The sequence below is a fragment of the Cajanus cajan genome, chromosome 10 (genome assembly GCF_000230855.2).
Source record: "Cajanus cajan strain Asha chromosome 10, NIPB_CcT2T_4, whole genome shotgun sequence".
Lineage (NCBI taxonomy): Eukaryota > Viridiplantae > Streptophyta > Magnoliopsida > Fabales > Fabaceae > Cajanus > Cajanus cajan.
The window spans coordinates 35568104-35593447 of NC_138526.1; the positions used below are offsets into that span (position 1 = coordinate 35568104).

At 34.2% G+C, this 25344-nt stretch overlaps 1 protein-coding gene across 1 annotated transcript; it reads right to left on the reverse strand.

Annotated features, from left to right (window-relative positions):
- Positions 1-21753: 21753 nt before the first annotated feature.
- Positions 21754-24643, reverse strand: LOC109788984 (isoprene synthase, chloroplastic). Its single transcript, XM_020347847.3, has 7 exons — positions 24334-24643; positions 23887-24154; positions 23325-23703; positions 23002-23226; positions 22725-22863; positions 22395-22649; positions 21754-22317 (listed from the first exon to the last, which is right to left on the reverse strand). Exons 1-7 carry the CDS (start codon positions 24574-24576, stop codon positions 22018-22020), a joined length of 1809 nt encoding a protein of 602 aa, XP_020203436.2. The 5' UTR covers positions 24577-24643; the 3' UTR covers positions 21754-22017.
- Positions 24644-25344: the final 701 nt, after the last annotated feature.

Genomic DNA, 25344 nt, shown 5'->3' on the forward strand with positions numbered 1-25344 from the left:
ATTTACATAAAATGTTGTAAGAATTTTATTTTGTTTGTTGAAAATTTTCTTGTAAACATAAATTCGCAACTAATGTTTACTAAATGATATAAAAATTTTGCAGGTAACTTTTTTTTACAAATTTTCCTACCAATATTAATCTGTAGGAAAAACAGAAAAAATGTTTAAATTTATAAGTTTAATAATTAAAAGATTTTTAATTAAAAAATGTTATTTTAAAATTTTATTTATAAATATGTATCATTATAATTAATTTTTATTTTTATTTGAATTAAATTATATATATATAATTTTATAAATAAGATAAATTAATGATAATGAGTTTTAATTTAATGATAATTTATAAGATTTTAAAATTAAAATTATTTACTTAAAAAAATATTATTTTACTAAATTATTTATAAATATTTAAACAAAAATTATTTTAATTTAAAATATTAGAAAATTAAATATTTATTTTACTTAAATGTATAAATTAATGATGATCAGTTTTAAGTTAATGATATTTTCTAAAATAAAATTATTTAAGATAGCTAATTTTTTGCAAATATTTAATATTTTAAAAGTGAAAATAATTTATAATAATATAATTTTGTAGGTCAATATAATGAATTAATTCTCTTTCTAAAGTCATGATCTAATTAATATTTGAAAAAATCTCAAGTCCCACATCAATTAGAAATAAAATAATTAAAGAGTATATAATTAAGTTGGGGCAACACTCACTTTACAATGGTTGAGTATTAAACCTATAATCTAGGATCTATAAATTTAAAAGATTATACATCAGATGTTAGAAGCGTACATGACTTAATTAAAATCATAAAGAGATTGATTGTTCAAGAAGCAACTCATATTACTAATATACAATTTTCTCACCAATAAGTACTATTAGTGTCACCAATGAGTACTATTAATTAGTGTGAAGAGAGAGTGTACTATTAGTGTGAAGAGATTAGTGTGAAAAGAGAGTTCCATGTTCTTATTTTCTACACTCCTTTCATTATTTTATAGAGTTAATAATAATCTCAAACAAAGCGCTAATAATAAGAAATTTAAAAATAAGGTAAGACATATTTAAAAATAAAGAGATTGATTGTTGAAGAAGCAACTCGTATTACTAATTCTAGGGGTGGCAAAACGGGCCAGCCCGCCCCGCCAATGGCCCGCCAAAAACGGGCCGGGCCGGGCTGGCCCGCCAATGAAAAACGGGCTGAAAATGCTGGCCCGCCCGCCTAAGGATGGGTTGGCGGGCCGGCGGGCCAGCCCGTTTACCCAAAGAATATTTTGAAAAAAAAAATATATATTTTATGTTTAAATAAAAAAAATAAAACAAAAAAATTATAAAAATACAGAATGTCTTCTTTTTTTTTTTACGCTAGTATCATATGATAAAAATAATTAATTTGTATAATAAAAATTAATTTAATTAATAGCTATTCTTAAAATGATATTAAATGAATTAATAATATAGAGAATTATACTGGATATGTCAAAAACAATCTCAAAAACCAATTATTTATTTCGCACGTTTTGATTAAAGTAAATTTTATGATTGTTTCCAATTGCAGATTGTGTTGCCAAATGGGTAAAGTCTCATTTTAGTAAATTGATTTAGGTTTTGCTCTTTGGTGGCTGGAAATGGGCTTTGTTGGGCCTGTTTTTTTTTTTTTTTTTTTATATATATTAAGCCTATTACTTATGCGGGCTTGGCAGGTTGGGACGGGCCAGCCCGCTATTTGGCCCGCCAGGTTGGCGGGCTTGGCGAGTTGGCGGGCTGAAATGATGGGCCCAGCTCGCCAATTTTTGACGGGCTAGTGGGCCGGCCCGCGGGCCACGGCCTATTTTGCCACCCCTAACTAATTCACAATTTTTTCATCAATATGTACTATTAGTATGAAAAGAGATCAATGTCCTTAGTTTCTATGGCTTCGTTAAATATTTTATAGAGCTAATAATAATCTCAAACAAAACATCAATAATAAGAGATTTAAAAATAAAGTAAGACATATTTAAAAATAAAAAGATTGATTGATGAAGAAGTAATTCATATTTCTAATGTACAATTTTTTTACTAATACTATTAGTGTGAAGAGAGAGTTCAATGTTCTTAGTTTCTATGGCTCCTTTCGTTATTTTATAGAGTTAATAATAATCTCAAACAGAAATTGTGACACCCTCTACCCCAACGTTAATATACAATAAATGTAAATAATAATTTCTTTTTCTTTTTGAGTAAATAAAATCTTTCATAGTTTAATAACATCTTTCATGTATAAAACAACTACTTCAAATCTCATAAGGTAGAAGATTCACATTCGTAACTCATCAATCATAAAAAAAAAGTCAAAGATAAGTATTAAACTCAAGAAATCATATAAAGGAGAATATATATTAATTCCAGTAAAGGTGGCAGTGCCTCCTAGTTAGGAATTAATATATCACTTTCAAATCATGTAATAAAATAGAATGACAAAGATATACATTTTGGTCTTTTCTCAAGAACGTTCAAAATTACAAAGGAAGAGAAAATTAAAGCTTTTAAAATAATAACATCCCAAAAACAAGCCTAGCTATGCCCGATGTCACATCCTATCAGAGCATGCCCAACTGAAGCCTTAAGCCTCATCACCAACATCCTCATGATGTTGTTCACCTGCAACATAATTTAAACATATACAAAAACAACAAGGGAGTGAGAAATATCTCACTCAGTTTTAGGTGAAGAAATAAAGGTTAGATAGCACCCACACACACACACAATAAATATAAGTCACATATAAACAATACACATACATCATCAATATCACATATATACTCATTTATCATGCAATGATGTCATGAACTCGACTCATAAATGCATGCATGTGGCGCCATAAGGAAGTTTCACATATCATCATTGGTGACCCAAAGGTACACCTGGTTACATCACTGGTAACCCTAAGGTACACTTGGTTACATCACTGGTGACCCTAAGGTACACCTGGTTACATCACTGGTGACCCTAAGGTACACCTTGTTAACAAGTTACATCGCTGGTGACCCCAAGGTACACCTTGTTATCAAGTTACATCGCTGGTGACCCTAAGGTACACCTCGTTAGCAAGTTACATCACTGGTGACCCTAAGGTACACCTCGTTAGCAAGTTACATCACTGGTATGCGGCCTCAGCGGCACACCTGGAGTAATATATGCATATGATGCATGTCACACATTCATTATTTCATTAACTCAACATTTAACTTATTACAGAATTTCATTTAGTACATCATGTCCTCATTTGTCATAGTCTCATAATCATAGTTTGTCTCAATAGTCCATTCTTAGGTCTCATGTCATTTGTCCATATTTCACATGGTCATGTCATAAATACTCCTCATAAGGTCCGCACAGGAATTCACAGAGATCCAGAGAGCATTCTTGTTCATATTAAAACTCATTTATTATTAACATTAATTTCATATTCATTTATTACTTTCAACAAAGAACAAAGTAGAGTAAATAAAAAATCAAACAGAACAACGACACCTTCAACAAAGAGCAAAGTAGAGTAAATAAAAAATCAAACAGAACAACGACACCTTCAACAAAGAGCAAAGTAGAGTAAATAGAAAATCAGACAGAATAACGACACCTTCAACAAAAAGCAAAGTAGAGTAAATAGAAAATCAGACAGAACAACGACACCTTCAACAAAAAGCAAAGTAGAGTAAATAGAAAATCAGACAGAACAACGACAAGGGATTGGGGGCCAATCTGACAAACAAACTATCGAACAATTATCCCCACACCCCTGAGCGAGGTTTCTCACTCCCCCCTTACCTGGATAAGCAGGAGCTGGAACTTGGGCAGGGCCTCCTCCTCTGGATTCTCTCTTTCTTCCCTCTCTTTCTTTCTTTCTTTCTTTCTTTCTTTCTCTCTCTCTCTCTCTCTCTCTCTCTCCTCTTTCTCTCTCTAAGATTTCACCTTCTCACTCAGTACATAATTTTTCTCCCCTCAGCCTCCTATTTATAGGCAAATTGGTGTACCCGGAACGACCCGTACTGATTTCAGAACGGCCCGTTCCGGATCCTTCAAACATGGCAAATTTTTCAACTGGAACGGCCCGTTCCAAAATATTCTTTTTATAAATAATACATATTTATTTAATTTTTAAGAATTTTTTTACAAATATTAATAAGAAGGATTATTATTAATTTAAAATAATGTTAATTTTAAATTAATAATGTATAATCGTAAATAACTTTAACAATGAAATATTTAAAAAAAGAATTTAAATTTACAATTGCATTAATAGAACTGAATAATTGTATTAAAACACTAAAATAACTGTAATAAAAGAAATTTGCAACCACAAATAAATGGTAATAAAGGAAAACACACTACTAATAAAGAAACACATATTGAAATATAACTGAATATCTTTTAGTGGAAGTATGAGTTGTTGACTTTAAGGTTGTTGATTTGAACTTGTAAACACCAGATTTCATCCAGGTTGTCATTATCAAGGGCAAAAGGCTACTAGGACGACACGAGCATCCCTTGAAGGCCTAATAGAGCACCGAAACGGATCGGAACGACTCCAAAAAAAGCCCAACAACTCAAAAGCTGACTTTACATGTGGAACGATCGTTCCCAAACTAGAACGGGTTGTTCCAAGGCATAAATTGGCCTATAACTTTAATTGGGAATGACCCATTTCAAGGGCCCATTTTATGTGTAAGTTTATGGGCCAAAACAACCATTCCAAGCTTGGGAACGACCGTTCCCCTTTTCGAAAAATGGAGAAAAGCTTCACATTGGAGAACATTTTTGTTCCAATTGTATCCCTCTCTACAGACCTAATGTCAATGATTCGACCGTTGAAGTTAAAGATCAATGTATTAAGAATATACCATCAAAAATCCAGCATGATCTAACGGTTAACGAATTCTCTAGAGGCCTTGCATAGTAGCTAAAAAAGAGGAGTCTTATATCGAATAACATTTTTTGTTCTAACAGTATCTCTTACTACAAATCTAATTTTAACGATCCGACCGTTGAAGTTAAAGATCAATATATTAGAAGATACTAGTACGATCCAACGGTTAATGAGTTCTTTAGAGATCTCACACGACGCCTTAAAAAAGATTATTCTTTTGTAGATTTACTACCACTTTTAAGAAACTCAAAGAATTAAGTCCCACATCGAACAATTCTTTTATGATTTTGCCTTATAGATTGCTATATAAGAAATCCCTTGGTTAAGGGAATACACACACCTCAAGCTACATAGCTCCCGTCTTTCTATATATTTTTAAGTGATAGTGAGACTTTTTATAGAGCGAAAGATTGCCAAAACGTGTCTCGTACGTATTTAGGAAGATTCCCTTATAAAAGGCTTGCTTCAGAGGTTCCAATTTCTTCTTTTCTATTTATTGTTTTATTTATTATTTTGTTTATTATTTTATTTATTGTATTATTTATTTTTCTTATATGTAATAAATAAATAAATAATCATGTAGATAATAGGTGTTTTTATCTTGTAAATAACATATAATATAAATTATTGTGTGCATAATAAAAGGGGTAAATATTTAATTATGTTTATTATTACGCTAAATTGATCATAGGATACCGAATTAGGTCACTGTGGGGTGCCTAATACCTTCCTCAGGCGTAGCCGACCCCCAAACCTAGTTCATCAGAATTTTTTGGGATTCGACAAATGGCGACTTCACTAGGGAAGCTTAAAGAGGGTCAGGTCCATTTAATGACAAATTTAGCATAATAGAAATAATACAGTTCCCCCTACACTCGGGAGCAAGAGTGGATAGCCATAGGGAGTGGTTGACGTACAATCGACCCAAGTGATGACTTTGAGCCTATAGGTCATTGTTTGAAGTCACACTCAAGGTGATAATCATTTACTCTAGCTCAAAATATTGCAACAAACCCTAGAGGTGACAGCAACAAAGATACTCAGTCTCTATAATGAGGGTACCTTGGGAGTCTTTTAAAGACTGGTGAGACCAGTTAGAACTATCCCATACTATGCACCTTTCTTTATAGGGACCTCAACCCATGGATTAGAACGTGACTGTTGTGGGTGTACGTTGTATGAACATATGTGTGTTGCATTTGTTTGTTTATATTATTTTTTTTAATAGGAGTGAATGGAAATTTTAAAACAAGAAAACAGATAATAAAAAATATTTTAAAAAATAATTAATACCCCTTTGTGCATTCTTAGGTCATCATTCCATTAACATCATATAGGTATTTTTTTAATAAAAAAAATGAATAAAAAAGCCCATCTTTTTCATGCATCATCTCTCCTTAGATAACAAAAGCATGATGAAGTATAGGCAAAAAAAATGTCATATATTTTTAGGCTAGTGGGCCTTCAGATACATTGTTTTTTGGTTGTGACCCGTTCAGATAGTGGGCCTTTGTTTTGACCGATGTCTTGTAGCGCTCATCTGATGTCGTGCGGGGCTCAGCGCCGAGTTCAAGCTCGGTGCTTGGCGCGGATAGTACACTTGGCGGTAAGGCTTGGCCATTAATTTTTTAAGGCTCAAAGTTGGCCTTAAGGTTCGAACTTGACCTTTAATTTTCCTTTTGAGGCTCAAACTTGGCTTTTAAAGGTTCAAAGTTGACCTTTATTTTTTTCTAAGGTTCAAACTCGACCTTAAGGTTCAGAATTGACCTTTAACATTTGTTTTAAGGCTCAGACTTGGCTTGTAAGGGTTCAAACTCGACCCTGGATTTTGAGTGCAAGATTCGGACTTGACTTCATTTTCGCGTTTTCAAGGTTCGAATTCGACCTTGGATTTCAAGATCCGACTTTTCACGTTCGTGTAATGTAAATTAAGGATATGTGAGAATGAGTTTGTTTTTATTGAAATTTAGATGTGTCTCGTTAAAACCTTCTCGGCCAAAAACCCTCTTTTTCTCTTTTAGGGACAAAAAAGACCGAGGAGGAAAAAGAGTACATCGTCTTGTCATACATTTTAACTGAAATAAAATTTGAGGTGGGTGGCATTCCAAGTTCTGGGGATTGCTTTACCACCGAGTTCTTCTAGTCGGTATGCGCTATTTTCGAGGTCTTCACTGATCCGGAATGGACCTTCCCATGTTCTTACCGGAGATCGATCGTGAGGGACGATCTACTGGGCAAGATTGGTGAGCCTTCCTTGTTGGGTACGTCGGCTGCTCCGAAGTGGGGGTGGTACCTGCAAAAGACACTCCGATGCTAAAGTTAGTCTTTGTGGGTGTATGGGTCTCGTATATGTAGTGCACGTACCTTAGTGTGAATTAGGGTTTATCTGGGCCTGAGTTTGGTTGTGGCCCGTTCAGATAGTGGGCCTTTGTTTTGGCCGATGTCTTGTAGTGCTCATCCGATGTCGTGCGGGGTTTAGCGTCGTGTTCAAGCTCGGTACTTGGCGCGAATAGTACAAAGGCCATTATTAATTTTTGAAAATCCTTTTCTTTTTTGATGTTTTGAGTAAAATATCGGTGGTAACTCCTTGAAACCTTTTTCAAAAATCATTGGTGAAGGATTAGTCCAGTTCTTGGGCATTCCTAAGCTAATGAGATTTTCAAAACAAAGTCCAAACCATCTATGAGAAAAATTAGAATTTTTCGGGTTCCGACAAAACTCCCTAGATGCTAAGGACATTTTTTCTTAGAAGAACCTGGATTCCTACACATGGAACATCTTTTTGGCTGTCCATGTTTTGCCATATCCATTTTTTGTGTTTTTGTGATGATTTTGAATGACCTTTTTTTTTTTTTTTTATCTTTTCTAGATTGGGTAAGTTTTGTGGTTCCCGACAATCTAGCTAATAAGATTCATTGGGTAGTTCTCCAAATAGTTCCTTATAAACATTGGATCTATATAAGGTGTGTAATGATGATCAACACGCTTACATGTTGTAACAACATGCGAGCATGGCATGTGTAAGTTCCAATCGATTGTCCTTTCCTTGGATTAATCGTTTCTTGCACTAGAAAACGTGTATTGCATCGATTGAAATCAAGGACATGATTACTATTTACCTTTGATTATGTGTCTCTCGTGGCCTTATTTATTATTTCTATATATAGTTGCGTGGCTCTTAGTTTAGGATTGACTTCCTTTCCTCTCTGGATGAGTAATGTATTACATCTCTTGAATGTCGATGTGATAATTGCATATATTGGCAAATTTCTGGTTTTCTATGAATGGAGTTTGTTGCTGATAAGTCTAGATTTTACTTGAATTTCATGTTTAAGTTAACACTTATTTTCATCATAGTTTTAACAGAAAATCTTCAATTTATCCCTTACTTTTATTCATCTTGTTAGTAACACTTATTTTACAGTGATTAAGTTATTTTGTTGAATGTTGATGGTTTTTATTAGAGATGTGTTGTTCCTTGTTTTGTAGGTCTTGGAAGCTAAGAGTTTGAAGAACTTAAGAGGTAAACGACTTAACTCTTTGAAAAAGGGTTGAATGTTTTCATGGTCGTAAGCAACATTGGAGTAAGGGAACCAAACAATTCAACCATTTTAAAGGGCTAAGCAGTTTGATCCCAGGGGTGCATTTTAGATGTGAGGGCCCAAGTGTTCAGCAGTTTCAGAAGGACTCAACCCTAAGAGTTACTTCACATTGAAGGATTCTCTCAATCGCTCAATCATTTTCAAGGGGTGGAGCGGTTCCTTCTCTCTCTTCCATACTTTGTTTTAGTTTCAACACATATATAAGGATTTGGAGTGGGAAACAGGGGCGAATAGAGAAAAAGATAGTAGAGGAGTTGAAGAATGATTTCGAGGTCCAAGAGCCAACTAGGAACGGGGGTTATAAGAGTTTCCTTTCTTCTTCTACACCCATTCTCTATATTTTATAAATTGGTTTTCTTCACCATGAGGAGTTGATCTTCTTTTCTAGTTAGGATTAAATTAATCATCAAACTCTTACGTATTCCTTTTGATTCATATATATATATATATATATATATATATATATATATAATGATCTGTTATTCAATATCAGTGATTTTGATTCTATTTTTATTGCAGAGATAAATTGATCACTTATCTTTGATCTTTGATTTGGATTTTAGTTGGAAAGCGCTTTCTGAATCTAGTTGTGAATCAAATCACCTAATAGTTTCAAAGCCTAGGAATAAATTTAGAACGATTAGTTGATACATTTCTTACTCGTCATGCAAGGTCACCAGCTTAATAAAGTAAGGGATTGTTTATTAAGTTTGACTCCTTAGAATTTCTAAATTCAAGGAATTGATTTAGAATAAACTTAGTGAATTCAATGGTGTTAGATATCAGAAGTTAGATATAAAGGAATCGCAAGAATACATAAGAATAAGATATAGATGAAACTTAATTGCAATGACTTTGTATATTAATATCTCTTTGTTTTAAGGATTTTATGTGTTTCTTAGTGAACTACTTTTGTGTATGCAAAGTTTATGACTCAATTTATTGCAATCGTTACATTAACAAGTATTAGCAAGAATGAGATAAATCATAGTTATCTTCCAAGTCCTTGAGGTTCAACAACCTTAACTTTTCCTATATTACAGAGACTTGGTGCGATTGTCTCAAAATCTTAACAATTGCCTCTACCAGGTTAGTTGTCATGTATTCCCATCGTCGACCACCGTGCTATGCAAGAATCCATTGTCTCTAGGAATAGTGTTGAGCCAATCAATTACACATTCACCTTTTGGTTCACTTCTCAATATATTAGGGTAGTAATTGAACCTGGGCTTTGTCATGTCATAAGCTATAAATTTTTAACAACAATTCATCAATTAAATATTATTCGTATATAGTAAAATAAATACAAATAAATATTTAATTTCTCCTAAAAAATAAATAAAAAATAACTACATACCCGTGTTGACGATTAGTTTTTTTCCTTTTTGCATTCTTGAAATGCCTCATGAAGTTTTGTGCGATGTGTTGAATGCAAAACACATGTACTGAATTTTCCGGTGTCCAACCACTACCTTACCTTGAGTAAGACATTTTTAATTGACTCGTGCCTATCTAAGATTAAGCAAAGGTTATCTTGAGTGCAAACATGTTTTGAGTTAATGTAGGAAGAAATATCATGTGTCTCCTATTTCACCCTCAATAATGGCAACGATAATCAAAAGTATTTTATTATTACCATCCTGTGCCACGGCCACGAGGATAATCCCTTTATATTTTTCATACAGGAATATTCCATCAACTTGAATAATGGACTTGCAATATTTAAACCCATCGATACAAGGAGTCACTTTACTTACTCTCAATTTTGAAAACAAAACAAAACAATGAAAACAAAATAAAAGGCTATAACAATGAAAACAAAACAAAAGGAATCACTTTAGTTACTCTCAAATTTGAAATTTCACGAAACATACATTGTGGAAAATTGTGAGAAAAAAAAGGTTATGACAATCAAAACAAAACATCAAAAAAATTGATTTCAGAATATAAGAATATTATTTCGTTTGTCAAAATATGTGAGAGAAAATAATTTAAGAATATAGTGAGAAAAAAACTACCTTGTATCTGTATATCAATTCTCTAAATTTCTTGAATATACTTATATGTTTGTACCATTGAAAATCACAATTGTAAAGCCTCTATCAGATTCTCAAGTAAAGAGACGAAAAAATAAGTCTGGTAGGAACTTCAAGTATTCATTGATTTTCAATCACATTTGATTTATAGAAAATAGATATTCATATATTAATCGTAACAAATCATAAAAAAAAAATCAACTTCACGGTAAAAGAGCATTATTTCGTTAGTTTGTGAAACAAGTTATCAAATTTCAAATCATGTGAGTGGAATCAAATTAAGAATATAATAAGGAAAAAAAGACTACTTAAAAATTAATATTTAAACATGTCATGATATGAAACGACGAAGGAACAACTATCTAGATGGGAGAAGATAGAGACAACGGAAAAGCAATCATCCCATATAGACGACAAAAATATAGTTGTTGCTTCAACAGAAAAGTAATGATTAATAAATATTTAGAGGATTTATGAGATGATGAGAGGGAGCCGTGGAAAGGGAGCAGAAGGCGGTTGGGAGAATAGAGGTGAAAAAATCACAAGCTTTTTCTTCTCTAAATTTCCAGAAACACATAACGAGGTCGACTTTTGGAGGATTTTCCAAAGCTGGGGCACAGTTAGGGAGGTGTTTATTGCTAACAAGAGAAACAAATGGGGCCAAAGGTATGGATTTGTGAGGTTCACGGACGTTTGGGATGTGAACAAACTCGAATGTCAGCTGGATAAGATAAGGATAGGCAACACCAAGATTCATGTTAACATCCCAAAGTACCAACGAGGAGGGAGGAAAATGGAAGAAAAGCAGAAAAGGGAAACAGGTACGCACTATGACCCTGAAAAACAAAGACCGACACATGCCAAGCCACAAAATGGAATCCAGAAAAAGACCTATGCTGAAGCTCTAACACAACGTGGGGGCAAGAGTTGGACGTGGAGAAAAAAGAGTGGAGGTAACTCAAAAGAAAATGAAGACCATTGGAATGGAATAGACTTACAGGTTAATAGAAGATAATATAGAATGGTTGCGAAAAAGTTGGGTAGGAAGACTAAATGATCAAACAATGTTTGATAAGATTCAAGAGGCATTTGTACCTTACGAATCTCAAGAGATAAAGCTAAGGTATATTGGAGATGATATGGTGCTTATTACTGGAATGGATGAAGAATTACTAAAGGAAAAGATTGAAGAAGCGGATGGTATATTTTTAATATTACACTGTATTCAAAAATGGAATCCGGAGATTGCCACAAGTAATAGGTTAACGTGGGTGAGATGTTATGGAATTCCGATTCAAACGTGGGGGCAAGAGGTATTCTCCAAGGTGGTGAGCATAGTTGGGTCACTCAGTAAAATAGATAGTGCTACCAATAATTTCAGCAGATTGGACTATGCTCGTCTCCTTGTCCATACAGCTGACTCGCAACTCATTCAATCAAGCAATCTAATGAGAATTAATGGTCAATTTTATCGTGTTAGAATGATCGAGGAACATCCTGTTCATCTAGCACAATGTAATTGTTGGAAATGGCATGTGCCAAATGGTGATTCTAACATGGGAAGTGAGTTTGGGGGTATGGTTGGCTCTTTCTCATCAGAATGTTTAGGGAAAGTATATGGAAAATGGGAAGATTTCTCTCAGGAGGTTATACAACCTACGACGGTGAAACCACTAGGAATGGCGGAGGAAAATTCAAAAAAAGAACCACTGGGTAACATAGAAACACAAGGGGCATTGGACACAATTGTCTCCTAAAAAAAGAGTGTCGAAAGTAATGGTATGGGCAACACGCAACTGTCAGGAAAAGAAACTATGGTGAGTGAAACAAAAGTTGAAACGGGAGGTGCAGATCTTGACAAAACAGAAAGCATTTGGAGCATATCGCAGCCTAGCATACGGAATAATGAGGTCAACCAATTGATTAATGAAGAAAAGCTAAGTGGAGGGGAAAATAATATGAGTATTGGGGAGAAAGAATGGGACGAAGTACCTCAAACTCTGCCCATGGGCCTACATGCGCTAAATATCTCGACCCAACAAAGGTCGGATAAGATCCACTATGCGAATGCGGACCCAATACTGGAAGAAGAAATAGCCAATCTTTCTCCTCATTCGCACAACGTAGGCTATAATAACCATCAAGGGTTGGGTCAGCATGCACATTTGGGCCTTACACATTCTAAAGATCTTTTAACCTCTCTTGTCGTATGTTTGGATACTGATCATGACACGACTAGGGGTATACCAACAATGGGCCAATCCTTGGTTGTTGTCGTCGATCAGGATAACATACAGATTGATCTTCAAGGTGCTGGAAAGGCAAGTACAACAAAACATGTGAAGGCACCCTCACCTGTGGGAATGCGCAACGAAGGTGCAATGGTAGAAAGAGAAGGAGAATCCCAGTTTGGAGAACCATCAAAGAAAACTTTAGTGGATGCAAATGGAGGTGAAACGCCACAAACACAAACAACAGGGAAGGAGATTAAAAGTCCAAATAAGGCGGGCCCATCCAAAACTGCTAGAGAAAAAAAAGCCAAAGAGGTAAGGGCAACTACTCACTCTCAGTGTAACTCTATGACTGACTCAAACATTATGAACTGTAATAGAATATTTTGGTTAAAGAGGGATGCAGTAGAGGCACATAAGTTGTGGGAAATAAGGAAAATTTTGGGGTTATCCTATGCAGGGAATGAAGTAGAAGTTACCGGAAAACTAAAACTCATGGAAGAAAGGGATCAAGAGGAAATCAAAAGACAACAACAAAAGGAAAGAAGGGGTCAATCAAAAGGTGATAAATGATGATTATGTCCCACAATGTTAGAGGTCTGGGAAGGAAGACAAAATGGAGATTTATCAGAAATCTGGTTTGCAAGGAGAAGATTCAGGTATTATGCTTACAAGAAACTAAGATGTTTGAAATTACTAAGTCTTTATGTTATACCTTGTGGGGTGATCAGCACGTGGAATCAGTAGTATCACCAGCAATCAACTCTGCAGGTGGGCTATTGTGCCTATGGAACAAGGATTACTTTAGTGTGCTAAACATTTTCTCAGACAATGGGTACCTGGGAATGGAAGGCATATTGAAACAGGGTGGTCACAGAGTAATAATTGTAAACATTTATGCCCCATGCGATAATGCACAAAAAAAAGTTCTTTGGGATTCGTTGAAGAAAAAAAGAGTGGGGAGCAGTACAAATATGTGGTGTATTATGAGGGACTTTAATAATGTCAGGTCTACGGAGGAGAGACAAGGAACACGAATAGGTGAATACGGTGCAGCAGATATGCGGGAATTCAATAAATTCATAATGAACATGGGGCTCCAAGACATCCCAGTGGCAGAGAGAAAATTCACTTGGTTTAGACCAAATGGGACAGCTAGAAGTAAGTTAGACCGATTCCTCATATCAAGTGAGTGGCTCACAACTTGGCCCGGAAGCACACAATACATCTTGCCAAGAAATATTTCTGATCATTGTCCGATCGTAATGAAGAATGTTTTATTGGATTGGGGACCAAAACCTTTTAGGACTTTAGACTTTTGGTTTGAAGACAAAAATTTCCGAGGAATTTTTGAAAGTATATGGAAGGAATTAAGTGTTACAGGTTCGGGAGCATTCATCTTGAAAGAAAAACTTAAAGGTCTAAAAGGAAAGCTGAAATCATGGAATAAGGAGTCATTTGGTGATGTTCAAAAACAATTACAACAGACTCAGAGGTCCTTAAATGAACTTGACAGAGTACAAGACTCTAGAGAATTAGAAGATGACGAGAAGAAAAATAAAAAGGAACTGCAAGAATTGTTTTGGGCATTAGCAACACGCAATGAATCGCTGCTAAGACAAAAGTCTAGGGTCAAGTGGCTGGAGGAAGGTGATTGTAACTCTAAGTACTTTCATGATTCAATCAACTGGAGGAGAAGGAAAAATACAATCCGGGGGCTAAATATTGGTGAAGTGTGGACAGAAGAGCCGAAGCAAGTGAAGGAGGAAGTATTAAAATTTTTCAAACACAAATTTTCTGAGACTCATTGCCAGAGACCAACACTGGGGTGTGCGATTTAATCAACTATCAGATGTAGACAATTTGGCCCTAATAGCACCATTTGCAGAGACTGGCATAAAAGAGGCAATTGGGGAATGCGGGAGTTCTAAGAGCCCGGGTCCGGATGGTTTCAATTTCAAATTCATCAAGGAATTTTGGGAAATTATGAAGGCAGATATTGTTAGATTTATAAATGAGTTTCATCAATTTGGTAGATTTCCTATAGGGTCAAACCCATCATTTGTTGCTCTTATCCCAAAAAAGTTGGACCCCCAAGACTTAAGCGAATTCAGGCCTATCTCTCTTATCGGATGTATGTACAAGATTTTGGCAAAAATCCTTGCAAAAAGACTCAAGCCAGTCTTGTCAAAGGTGATTGATCAGTCACAATCTGCGTTCCTTGGTAATAGGAATCTACTCCACAACGTCTTGGTTGTTAATGAGATAATTGACGAGGCAAAAAAGAAAAGAAAACCTTGCCTTATATTCAAAGCTGATTTTGAAAAGGCTTATGACTCAGTAAACTGGGAGTTCCTAGCATACATGATGAAGAGGTTGGGGTTTTGTCAGAAATGGATACTGTGGATAAAAGAATGCCTTCATACTAGTTCTGTTTCGGTCTTGGTTAATGGTAGCCCAACAGGTGAGTTCCAAGTGCATAGAGGGTTGAGGCAAGGAGACCCACTAGCCCCTTTCCTATTCATTATTGTGGCTGAGGGTCTCTCAGGTCTCATGAAAAGTGCAAGTCTGAATGGAAAATTCAATGGCTATCATGTTGGGGCAGAAAACATCCCAGTCAGCCTCTTTCAATACGCTGATGATACAGTTTTTCTAGGAGAACCCTCTATTGATAATGTGGTCACAATAAAGAGTGTTATGAGATGCTTCGAACTTGTCTCTAGGCTGAAAGTAAATTTTCACAAAAGCTGCTTTGGTGCAATAAGAGTGGATATGAACACAGTAGAAAAATTTGCATACTTACTAAACTGTAAAATTATGACACTTCCGTTTAACTACTTGGGCATACCTATTGGGGCTGTGGCGAGGAGGAGAGCAACATGGAAACCAGTAATAGATAAAATCAAGAACAAGTTGGCAGGATGGAAAAATAAGACAATCTCTTTAGCAGGCAGAATCTGTTTAATAAACTCTATTCTATCAGCTATACCCCTGTACTTTCTCTTTTTTTTTAGGCTGCCTAAAACAGTTCTAAAGGAAATTATTAGTATCCAAAGAAAATTCATGTGGGGTATGGATGATAAGGAGACAAAGATTTGCTGGGGAAAAGGTAACAATGCCAAAAAATAGGGGCGGACTGGGAATAAAAGATCTGGATAGCTTCAACATCTCAATGCTTGCAAAGTGGAGATGAAATTTTTTCCACCAAAGTGACAGTTTGTGGACTCAAGTTCTAAGGTCTAAATATGGTGGGTATGCAAGCTTACTAGATGAACAACATAACTCACAACCTAGTCACTGCTCAGAGTGGTGGATAGATATAAAGAAAAGTTGCGGGGGAGAGGACAAGCTGAAGTGGTTTAATTCAACAATGAGATGGAAACTTGGGGATGGAAAAGAAATAAGATTTTAGCAAGACAAGTGGCTAGGCGATCAAATTTTACTAGAAGCATTCCCATGTATATTTGTCAACTCAAACCAACAACAAAATAAGGTAGCAGATATGGGAACATGGGAGGGACAAGAGTGGAGATGGTGTTTTCAATGGAGGAGAAACTGGTTTGACAGGGAAAATGAACAGTGGGCTTTTTTTCAACTGTTAATCGCCCGAGCTAAATTGCAAAAATAGATCAAAGACTCCTGGTCCTGGCCTATAGAGAGCTCAGGGATGTATACAGTCAATTCGGCATACAAAGTCATTCACAATATGAGGTACCCCGGATTGGTGAATATTAGCTTTCAAAAAATCTGGAAATTAAAAATTCCTCCAAATTAAAGGCGGTCACATTGATGTGGAGATTAATACATAATGCCTTGCCCACTATTGACAATCTGCAAAGAAGAGGTCTAGGATTAGATAGTGATGACAGTCATTGTGTACTATGTAATGAACACCCAGAGACAGCATCCCATTTGTTTCTTTCTTGTAAGGTAGCAGATCATGTATGGAAATACTGTCATGCATGGGGCTCAATATCATCAATACTTCCTCAATCAGTCCCACAACACTTCCTTCAGTATGCGCATCTCTATTATAATCAGGAAGAAAGAGAAAAATGGGATACCATTAGAAGTGCCACCACTTGGTGCATATGGCGGGCTAGAAATAACAAAGTATTTAGAGGAAAGAACATTGTGGTGGAAGAGCTAGAAAACAACATAACATTCACTTCTTGGTCCTGGTTAAGATTAAATAAAAAGAGTTTCAGCTTCCACTATGATCTGTGGTCAGCTAATCCTGCAGCTTGCCTAATGACATAGTGGTTAAATTATCGGGATGGTAGTGAGAATGCAATATTGGTGCAACCTGTGGCCTAATTGTATATCAATCCAGACAAGACATTAAACACTGTGCAAACATTGGAAAATGTCTTACATTGAAACAGGTCACATGCAAGAAATACAACCTGCGAGGTTGGGGGATCTGTTAAAAGTGGAGGGGTTCGGGGTACGAATTAGGGCGATAGAGCTATTAAGTAAGGGGTGGGAGTCAAAGCATGTACATATGCGGGGGAGTGAGGGTACAAAACATATGTTGTCAACTAGTTGGGAAGAAGTGTTATATTCAAGTAAGAAAAGGACACCGTGTATTTGTACGTTCATATAGTATTATTAATAAATATTCTCTTTGCTGATAAAAAAAAATATTTAGAGAATTTATGAGATGAAAATCTAATAGATTCGACGAAGGAGTGGCCGTTGATATTTGGACTTCGATAAATAAATTGTACTATGTAGATTACTTCAATAGCCTGTATCTATTAAACAACACAACACGCGGCGAAACTATTCCCCCTCTCAAAGCAAACTTCCATCCTCCCACCAATGGTCATATAAAGTCGTATTATAAATATATATATTCCTACCTATTAATCTTATACATCGCTTCTATTCTTTATATATCAATTTATAAATATCATATTTTATAATATATATTAAGAACAACAAATTTCCTAGTTATTTATTTACTTGAATATACTTTTTATCTTATAAATAAATAAATATCTGGTACCTATTAAAAACCTTACTCAAGCATTAGTTATTAAACGAGGCGTAAAATTCACGGGTGTCATGGAACTAGTTACCAAGTTTCACACGGTGTGTATTACTTTAACTAAAACTCCATTTACAAAAATAAAATAAAATCAATTTAACAACAACCAAAAATTTAAAAAAGAAAAAGAAAAGGAAGGGCATTATTATTGTTCTGTAATTATTGGAGGCAGCTAATAGTTAATATAATACTTTTAATCGTACTACAGCAAAAAATAATTGAGAAAGATCAATCAATTCCTAAAGATGTTCAATATCCAACAGATTAGGATATCTATCTGTCCAAAATAACAGATTAGGATATCTTCAAAAAATATTTAGTAAAGACTTTTGAGCTTCATCTCTACGGCTGTAAATTAAAGTTCATACACTAGGGGGGGAAATTTGTAACCTTTATATTAAGTTGAAAGATTTTTCCAAAATGAATATATATTAAATTGAAAGATGCAAGACAAGACTTGACACCATAGTAAAATCATAGAGAGTGTATTTTAAGATTATTTAATGAAAAGTAAAAAATAGTTAAAATCAACTAATGAATGGCATCCGCAGGTACATCAGTCACATAAATTTGCATTGTAAACACTAAATGCGTGATGGTTGGAATTTGACGAGTATATTGCTTTTGAGTCTTCATTTCCGTAACATTGGCAGCTAGAAACCTTGACATCTTGCCTTCTAGTTCTAGATTAACAATATTTTATATAAGATTGCTCTATAAAATTGATCTGTTCTTCTCTTCGTTGAAAAGGAACTTTGGACCAATAATTCAACTTCTAGATAGACAGTACTCGGTTACAAAAGAAAAAAAAAAGTTGCAATAATAGATCTAGGATCATTTTATCTTTCATTTTTATGCTCCAAATTAAACACAAGCTGAAGCCCCTCTCTTATAGTTAAGTCAAGTGTTATTTATTATCAAGCTATATATAGTTTCAACATTATTGTATTCATTAACAAGCTATAATCTATTCGATGACTTTTCAAATTGAAGATCTTTACACAAAGATAATAGCAAACAGCGCTGCAAAACCTTACAACTCCTACAAAATCATCTCTATAACCAAAGTATCTTTGGAGAAACTCTTTCACTGTCTTATTTGTCATTTAGTTTTACTGTGCTTGTCACATCCCAAATTGAGATGTAAAAAACAATTCACTGTCACCATTACACCATGTGTCAAAAAAACAAACCAAACTAAAGAGGACCACTGTTGTTTCCATGGTTTGAAAAGGAGGCTTGCTCAATTCTGCTACAAGTGCTTCATTCCACCTAACATATGGCATACATATCTATTTTTTCAGCACTAGTTTGAAAAAATATTTTTACTAAATAAATAAGAATGTTGAGTAACACCACAAAACAACTTCCCTATACGTAGTTAGGAATTTTTGTATATATCAGCAAAGTCGATGTTCAAATCTATTTCAAATGCCAAAAGTTGTAATTTCCATCATCCAAGTTGCATGGTTGTATCCATCTTTAATTTTTCTACCACCTTCAATTCTCGGCTTGAAAGCAAAATTAGAAATAATGCAATATCAGTAACATGTATCAACAACTATAAATGTTATTTGGGATGCATTGCATATATGTTGATCATTTTCTCATACATGCCTTACCTCAAAATACTCAATTTGGCGGTTAGGATGACGACTCAATGGCCCAACACACATTTTCCTCTGTTGAGAATCTAAATCAGCATATATTATTTGAGTTTGTTTCAGATTAATAGAACATTATTAGAATTCCTACAGTTATGAATTTTTAATTATAGGAATTATAGGTACTGTTACACTTTTATGAGTATTTACATTTGTCATTTAGTTTTATATTTATGAGCAGAATTTGTATCAGCTTTCAATTATGTTTTGCGTATTTAAAGGTTGCAAGTATGAATAAAAACATAGTTTCAGCCTTCTAATTTTTTTGAATCCCTACAATTGGTATCAAAAGCTTATTTTGTTCTTGAGGGACCTGGTAAGGTTGAGAGTTCCACTAAACACCTAAACACTTATGATTATTCAGCCCAAACACTACCAGTATTTGATGGTGAGAATTATCACCTATGGACAGTCATAGTGAAGGCTTTTCTTGATGCAAATGATTATTGGGAAGCTATTGAGGAGGATTATGAGGTTGGTCAATTACCAGAAGATCCAACACTTAATCAAATCAAGTATCATAAGGAAAGAAATCAACGAAAATCAAAGGCAAAAAGTCTTGTTTATTTTCTGTTGTTCCTCAATCAATCTTCACCAAAATTGTGACTCTAAAGTCAGCTAAGGCTATCTAGGATTTTCTCAACCAAGAGTATGAAGGAAATGAGAGAGTCAAAGGGATGCAAGTGCTGAATTTGATCAGAGAGTTTGAGATGTAGCGGATGAAGGAGTTAGAAAGGGTGAAAGAATATTCTGACAGACTTCTAAACATTGTAAACAAGGAGAAGTTGTTTAGGACAGAATTTTCCGATACAAGGATAGTGCAAAAAATCCTTGTGACTCTTCTTGAGAGGTTTGAATCCATTATTTCCTCTTTGGAAAATTCCAAGGAATATCTGTCAAATATCACTTTGGAACTTTGAGCAAGGAGAAAGTTCTAACAAAGGAGAAAGTTCCAAGGAACTTTGAGCAAGGAGAAAGTTCCAACAAAGGTGGTAAAGGAGATGATGAGAAACTAAATCATCCTCCTTGTCAGCACTGTGGAAAGAGAAACCGTCCCCACTTTAGATGTTGGAGAAGACCCAACGTACACGATAACAAATGCAACCAGCTTGGTCATATTGCAAAATTTTGCAATAACAAAATGCAATCTAAAATAGAGGCTCAAGTGGCTAACCAACAAGAGGAAGAGGAACAGTTATTTGCAACAATTTGTTTTGCCACCAATAACAATTGTGAGAGCTAGCTGATTAACCGTGGATGCACACATCATATGACCTATATACAGATTTTTATTTCTTAAAATAATTACATCAATCTTAAAAAGAGTTATCAATAGATCTGCAAAAACATTTTTTATATTTCTTTTATCTTGATTCATATTTCTTGTAGTTACGTTAAATTGTATTTTTCTTTCAAAAGAAATTTACTATATCCAAAGAAAAGCTTCAATTTTATTAACTTGTGATTTTATTTATATAAAACCTAATGTTAACTATTACAAACGCATTACAATTTACAAATTATAAAAATATTAAATATCTTTATTTACATTTTAATTTATTTATTCATTATTGAATAATATAAGATGTTAAAAGATAAGTTTTTAAAATATTAATACTAAGTTTTTATTTGCTCATCGGTTGGGTGCATATCTAGTTTAGAAGTACTCTTGAAACTTTTTTTTTTTTTTTTAATTTAGTAAAGAAGTGTAATTCCTTATTTGATTCACCTTTAGAAATATTAAATAATAGTTCTAATCTCAACTCAAAGCCTAAGTCAAGATCTTACGGTAACTTGAGCTCTCACACACATTAATATTAAGATTTTTTTTTAATTGATTATCTTGCGAAAGGTATGTTAATAGTTAAACTTTTTAATTAATTAATACTCAATTTTTTAATTAACGTGAAACATAGAGCTATACATTTAACAATTAAAATTAATTTTTTTTAGAAGTTTGCAAATTAAAAGTATATGACATTAATTTTTTAAAAATTATTAAAAAGATGTTTTAATTAATAAACAATTTTAATTTACCACTCTTATAAACAATCTCCTTTTATTATGGCTAATTTCTCTCCGCAACATCTATTTTATATACCTTACTTCTTAATCTTATAATCAAATACATCACATCTTAAATTTAAGTGATAGAAATAATATTTCAATTGATAGAAATTCAAAAAGTTTGAATTGATCTCCCCATCGAAGGAAAAAGAAGAATTATCTATAAGAAGAATCAAACTCAAAAAGGAAGAAATATTTCAAGCTTTTTTTTAACATAAAACACAATTTGGCTACTATACATATAGCCATCATGCAAATAATAATTACATTAAAACGCTCCTTATGACATTATTATAAGCAATGCTGCATTAAAATGCAACCCACGTTTCACTATAGTAACAAGAAAGATAACTCAAGAAATGAAAATACTAGTTCATAACAAATAGACCCAATAAGTTTGAATAAGTGAACTCAAACTCATAGCTCCACTTTCTGAACATAATCATGCCACATCGACTAAAACGGGGTCCACTAGCACCGACTTGATTCTGTTCTTTAATACGCCTTGTTGTGCAAATCCATCTCCATTTTGGTAAGCGCAGTGACAAATCCTGACTATGTTCATAATAAGTTGTATGAAAGATTTGGGGAATGGAGAGTCCATAACTAGGAATTTGTTCAAGTACTTCCATTCTTTGTCAATCAAAATTTTAAAGTACTCACGAGCTTCTTCTTCCGAATTACCAGTTTCATTCATGTAACTTAGGATTGAGTTTGAGGTTTCACCCCTCTCCATCTCATCCTATAGAAAACAAGAAACAAACAACATTACCCACGATAACGAAGTCTAATATGCTTGGGTTAGTTAATTGAGATTACCATTGCCGTTCCCAGATCATTGATAAGCCTTACAAGCTTCATTGCACAGCGTAAGATGTCATGGTAGTCAGTTAATGCTTGAAGCCCTTCCTGTGTGATGTCTAGGTCCTTACAGACTAAGAAGTACGAATGAATAAGAAGAACCCCACCTCCGACCGATATCAATGCAGTATCAAGGAACTCCTTGAATGGTGGAATGACTTTGTTGTGAAAACATCTTGCTTCATAAATGTATGCCTTGCACAAATCTATCCACTGCCAAATAATCAAGTCAGAGTTTTACTTTTACATTTACTAATAGGCAATAATTTGTTATACTGCATTACTTACAGGTTTTTTGAGGTAAGGAAGACAATTTATGCCCCGTTCCTTAAAGATGTCATAAGCCATCACATTAATAGAGTTATAGACAGCTAGGAAGCTCAATTTCAATTTGTCTGGAAGAGAATTTATGGCATCCACGTCCCATCTGATGCACATGTACATGTATATACAAAATTATGTTAACATGGATCGGACTAAAAAGTATATATAGAAACATCATCATTTGTAAAGTAAAAACTAAAATAAACTTTCTCTTCGATTTATATCAGTTGAACAAATTAACCTCACTACAGCATCTGTGAAGATCTCCATTTCATCCAAAGTGCCGTATACATCGTACGCATCATCTACGACTATGATTAGTAACCCATCTTTCATCAGTTCGTTGCGACTACTAGGAAATTGAGACTCATCAGGGATCATTCCCACCGCCCAAAAGTAGGTTTCCATTAGTCTGTCTCGAAAAAAATTCACTTTGCTTATGATGCCAATGTCCTTCGTCCACCACCTAAATAACAACACATTAATATAAATATATAGATAACTTTGCACGCCATTTATTTAAACAATGTATAATTATCTTTTTCCTTTTCTGTTTCCTCTTACCTTGACGCTTCTTTTAGTTCTTTTTGATAGGTTGATTGAACCATGTTGAAATCCAGCTTTGCTAGCTCTAACAATGAGCGATGATGCGGTTCCATTTTAGTGTATGTGTCAAAATACCGTCGTGCCTCCAACCTTGCAAGGCATCGGTGATATGGAAGCCCATCCAAGACATGCCTAACTTGTTCTCCGAGTTCCCCCTCTATTCCCTCTTTCATTAAGTTCATGAGATGTGTTCTTGAAAACTCATTTGCCTTCTCCCAGAGGCTTTCTCCTTCAAAGGCCAAGTAAGATGCTTCATAGAGACTCAACAATCCTTGCACATCTTCGCTAATGTCAGCCTTGAAATTTCCCTCTTCATCTTGGAAACTCTTAAACACATCTGCACCTCACATAATCATGCATCTTTAATAAAATGAAAGTTCTTAAAGTATGAGTAATAATTGAAGAGAGTAAGATTTTATAATATTAGAAAATATTTTTTATATACTTCTCAATAAATTATTTCACAGTTTTGTAAAAATATTTAACACTTTCACTAATTAAATAGAGGTTGAAATTAGACCTTGGGAGACATCAAAGCCATGCCCTCTAAGAATTCGGAAAAGGAGAGCAGTATCATGAAGACTTTTCTGTGACTGGTCTTTGAAGTATTCTGTTGAAATAATCATTTGAAGGGCTTTGTTTATATCATCTTCGAACCTGTGGGCCAGCCCCAACCGGTGAACGTCCTCAATGAATTCAACTAAGCTTCGTGGCTCCATGTCCGTGCTATTAATCAAAACTCGTACCATCTCCTCAAGCTTCATTGCTCTCTCTTGCACTGTTTCAGCCTACGTACGTGCATGAATCGCATTAATAATGTATTCAACAGGTTACAAACTCATGTTTATCTGCATAGGTTAGGCCTTGCATATGTTTAACAATAAAAGAAAACAAATATGAATGAAAGATAATTAGAGGAGCGAAGACAAAGTGGCAGAAAGTGAAAATTAAATATAAAGTTAATTACCACAAGAGGATTTCCCAGAGACTGGAGAATTTCAGGAGTCCAAATGCTGGGCGTGTAATTTGCTGAACGTCTATTTTCTTTTAGTGATAACTGGGAATCCTGTTTGGTGGCGGCACAGATGAGTTTGCCAGATCTATTGAGAAATTTGGCATTGACATGTCTATGGTGCACTTGAACACGTGATCTACATGGAACTTGTGTGGTCGACAAGCAGAAAGGAAGGCTCAATAGTTCGCTTGCCATGATGTAACCTACTACAATATGTTATGTGATGCAGATGCAGATTTTGATGTTTAGCTATGTGCATGCCTCTCTCTCTTATATAGTCGTATGACCTCAAGCAAAAACAAACAAGACAGCTACGACTTTTAAGAATTCATATCAATTTTCTCTCCAACCAAAAACTTTCTCAAATTCACCCACCAGTTCCATATTTTAGTAATTTTTAAAAAATGCAATCTACATGTTGATCCTAATAACTATGCTAAATGTTTTTAAAGGTTTAAAAAAAAATAAGCTGTAAAAAATAATAACTACACTAAAAGCAAAAAGATTTTTAAAATGAGTAACTAATGTAACTTTTGAAACTAGAAAAAAAATCAACTATTATAAAAAAAAAAAGTCATATAATGATAATTTTATATTATTGTTAGATAAAACATGACTTAAAAACCATAAAGAGATTGATTGATGAAGAAGTAATTCATATTTCTAATGTACAATTTTTTCACTAATACTATTAATGTGAAGAGAGAGTTCAATGTTCTTAGTTTCTACGGCTCTCCTTTCATTATTTTATAGAGTTAATAATAATCTCAAAAAAAAAATTAATAATAAGAGATTTAAAAATAAAGTAAGACATATTTTACAATTTTAACTTAAAAATCCCTTTAAAACTAAAAATTTTATTCTAATTTATTTCGCATGGATTAGTTCAAAATGAGAAAAGAGTAATATAATGTGTGCAACTTATTTTTAAAAGTTACTTTAGTTAAAAATTGTTTAAAAATT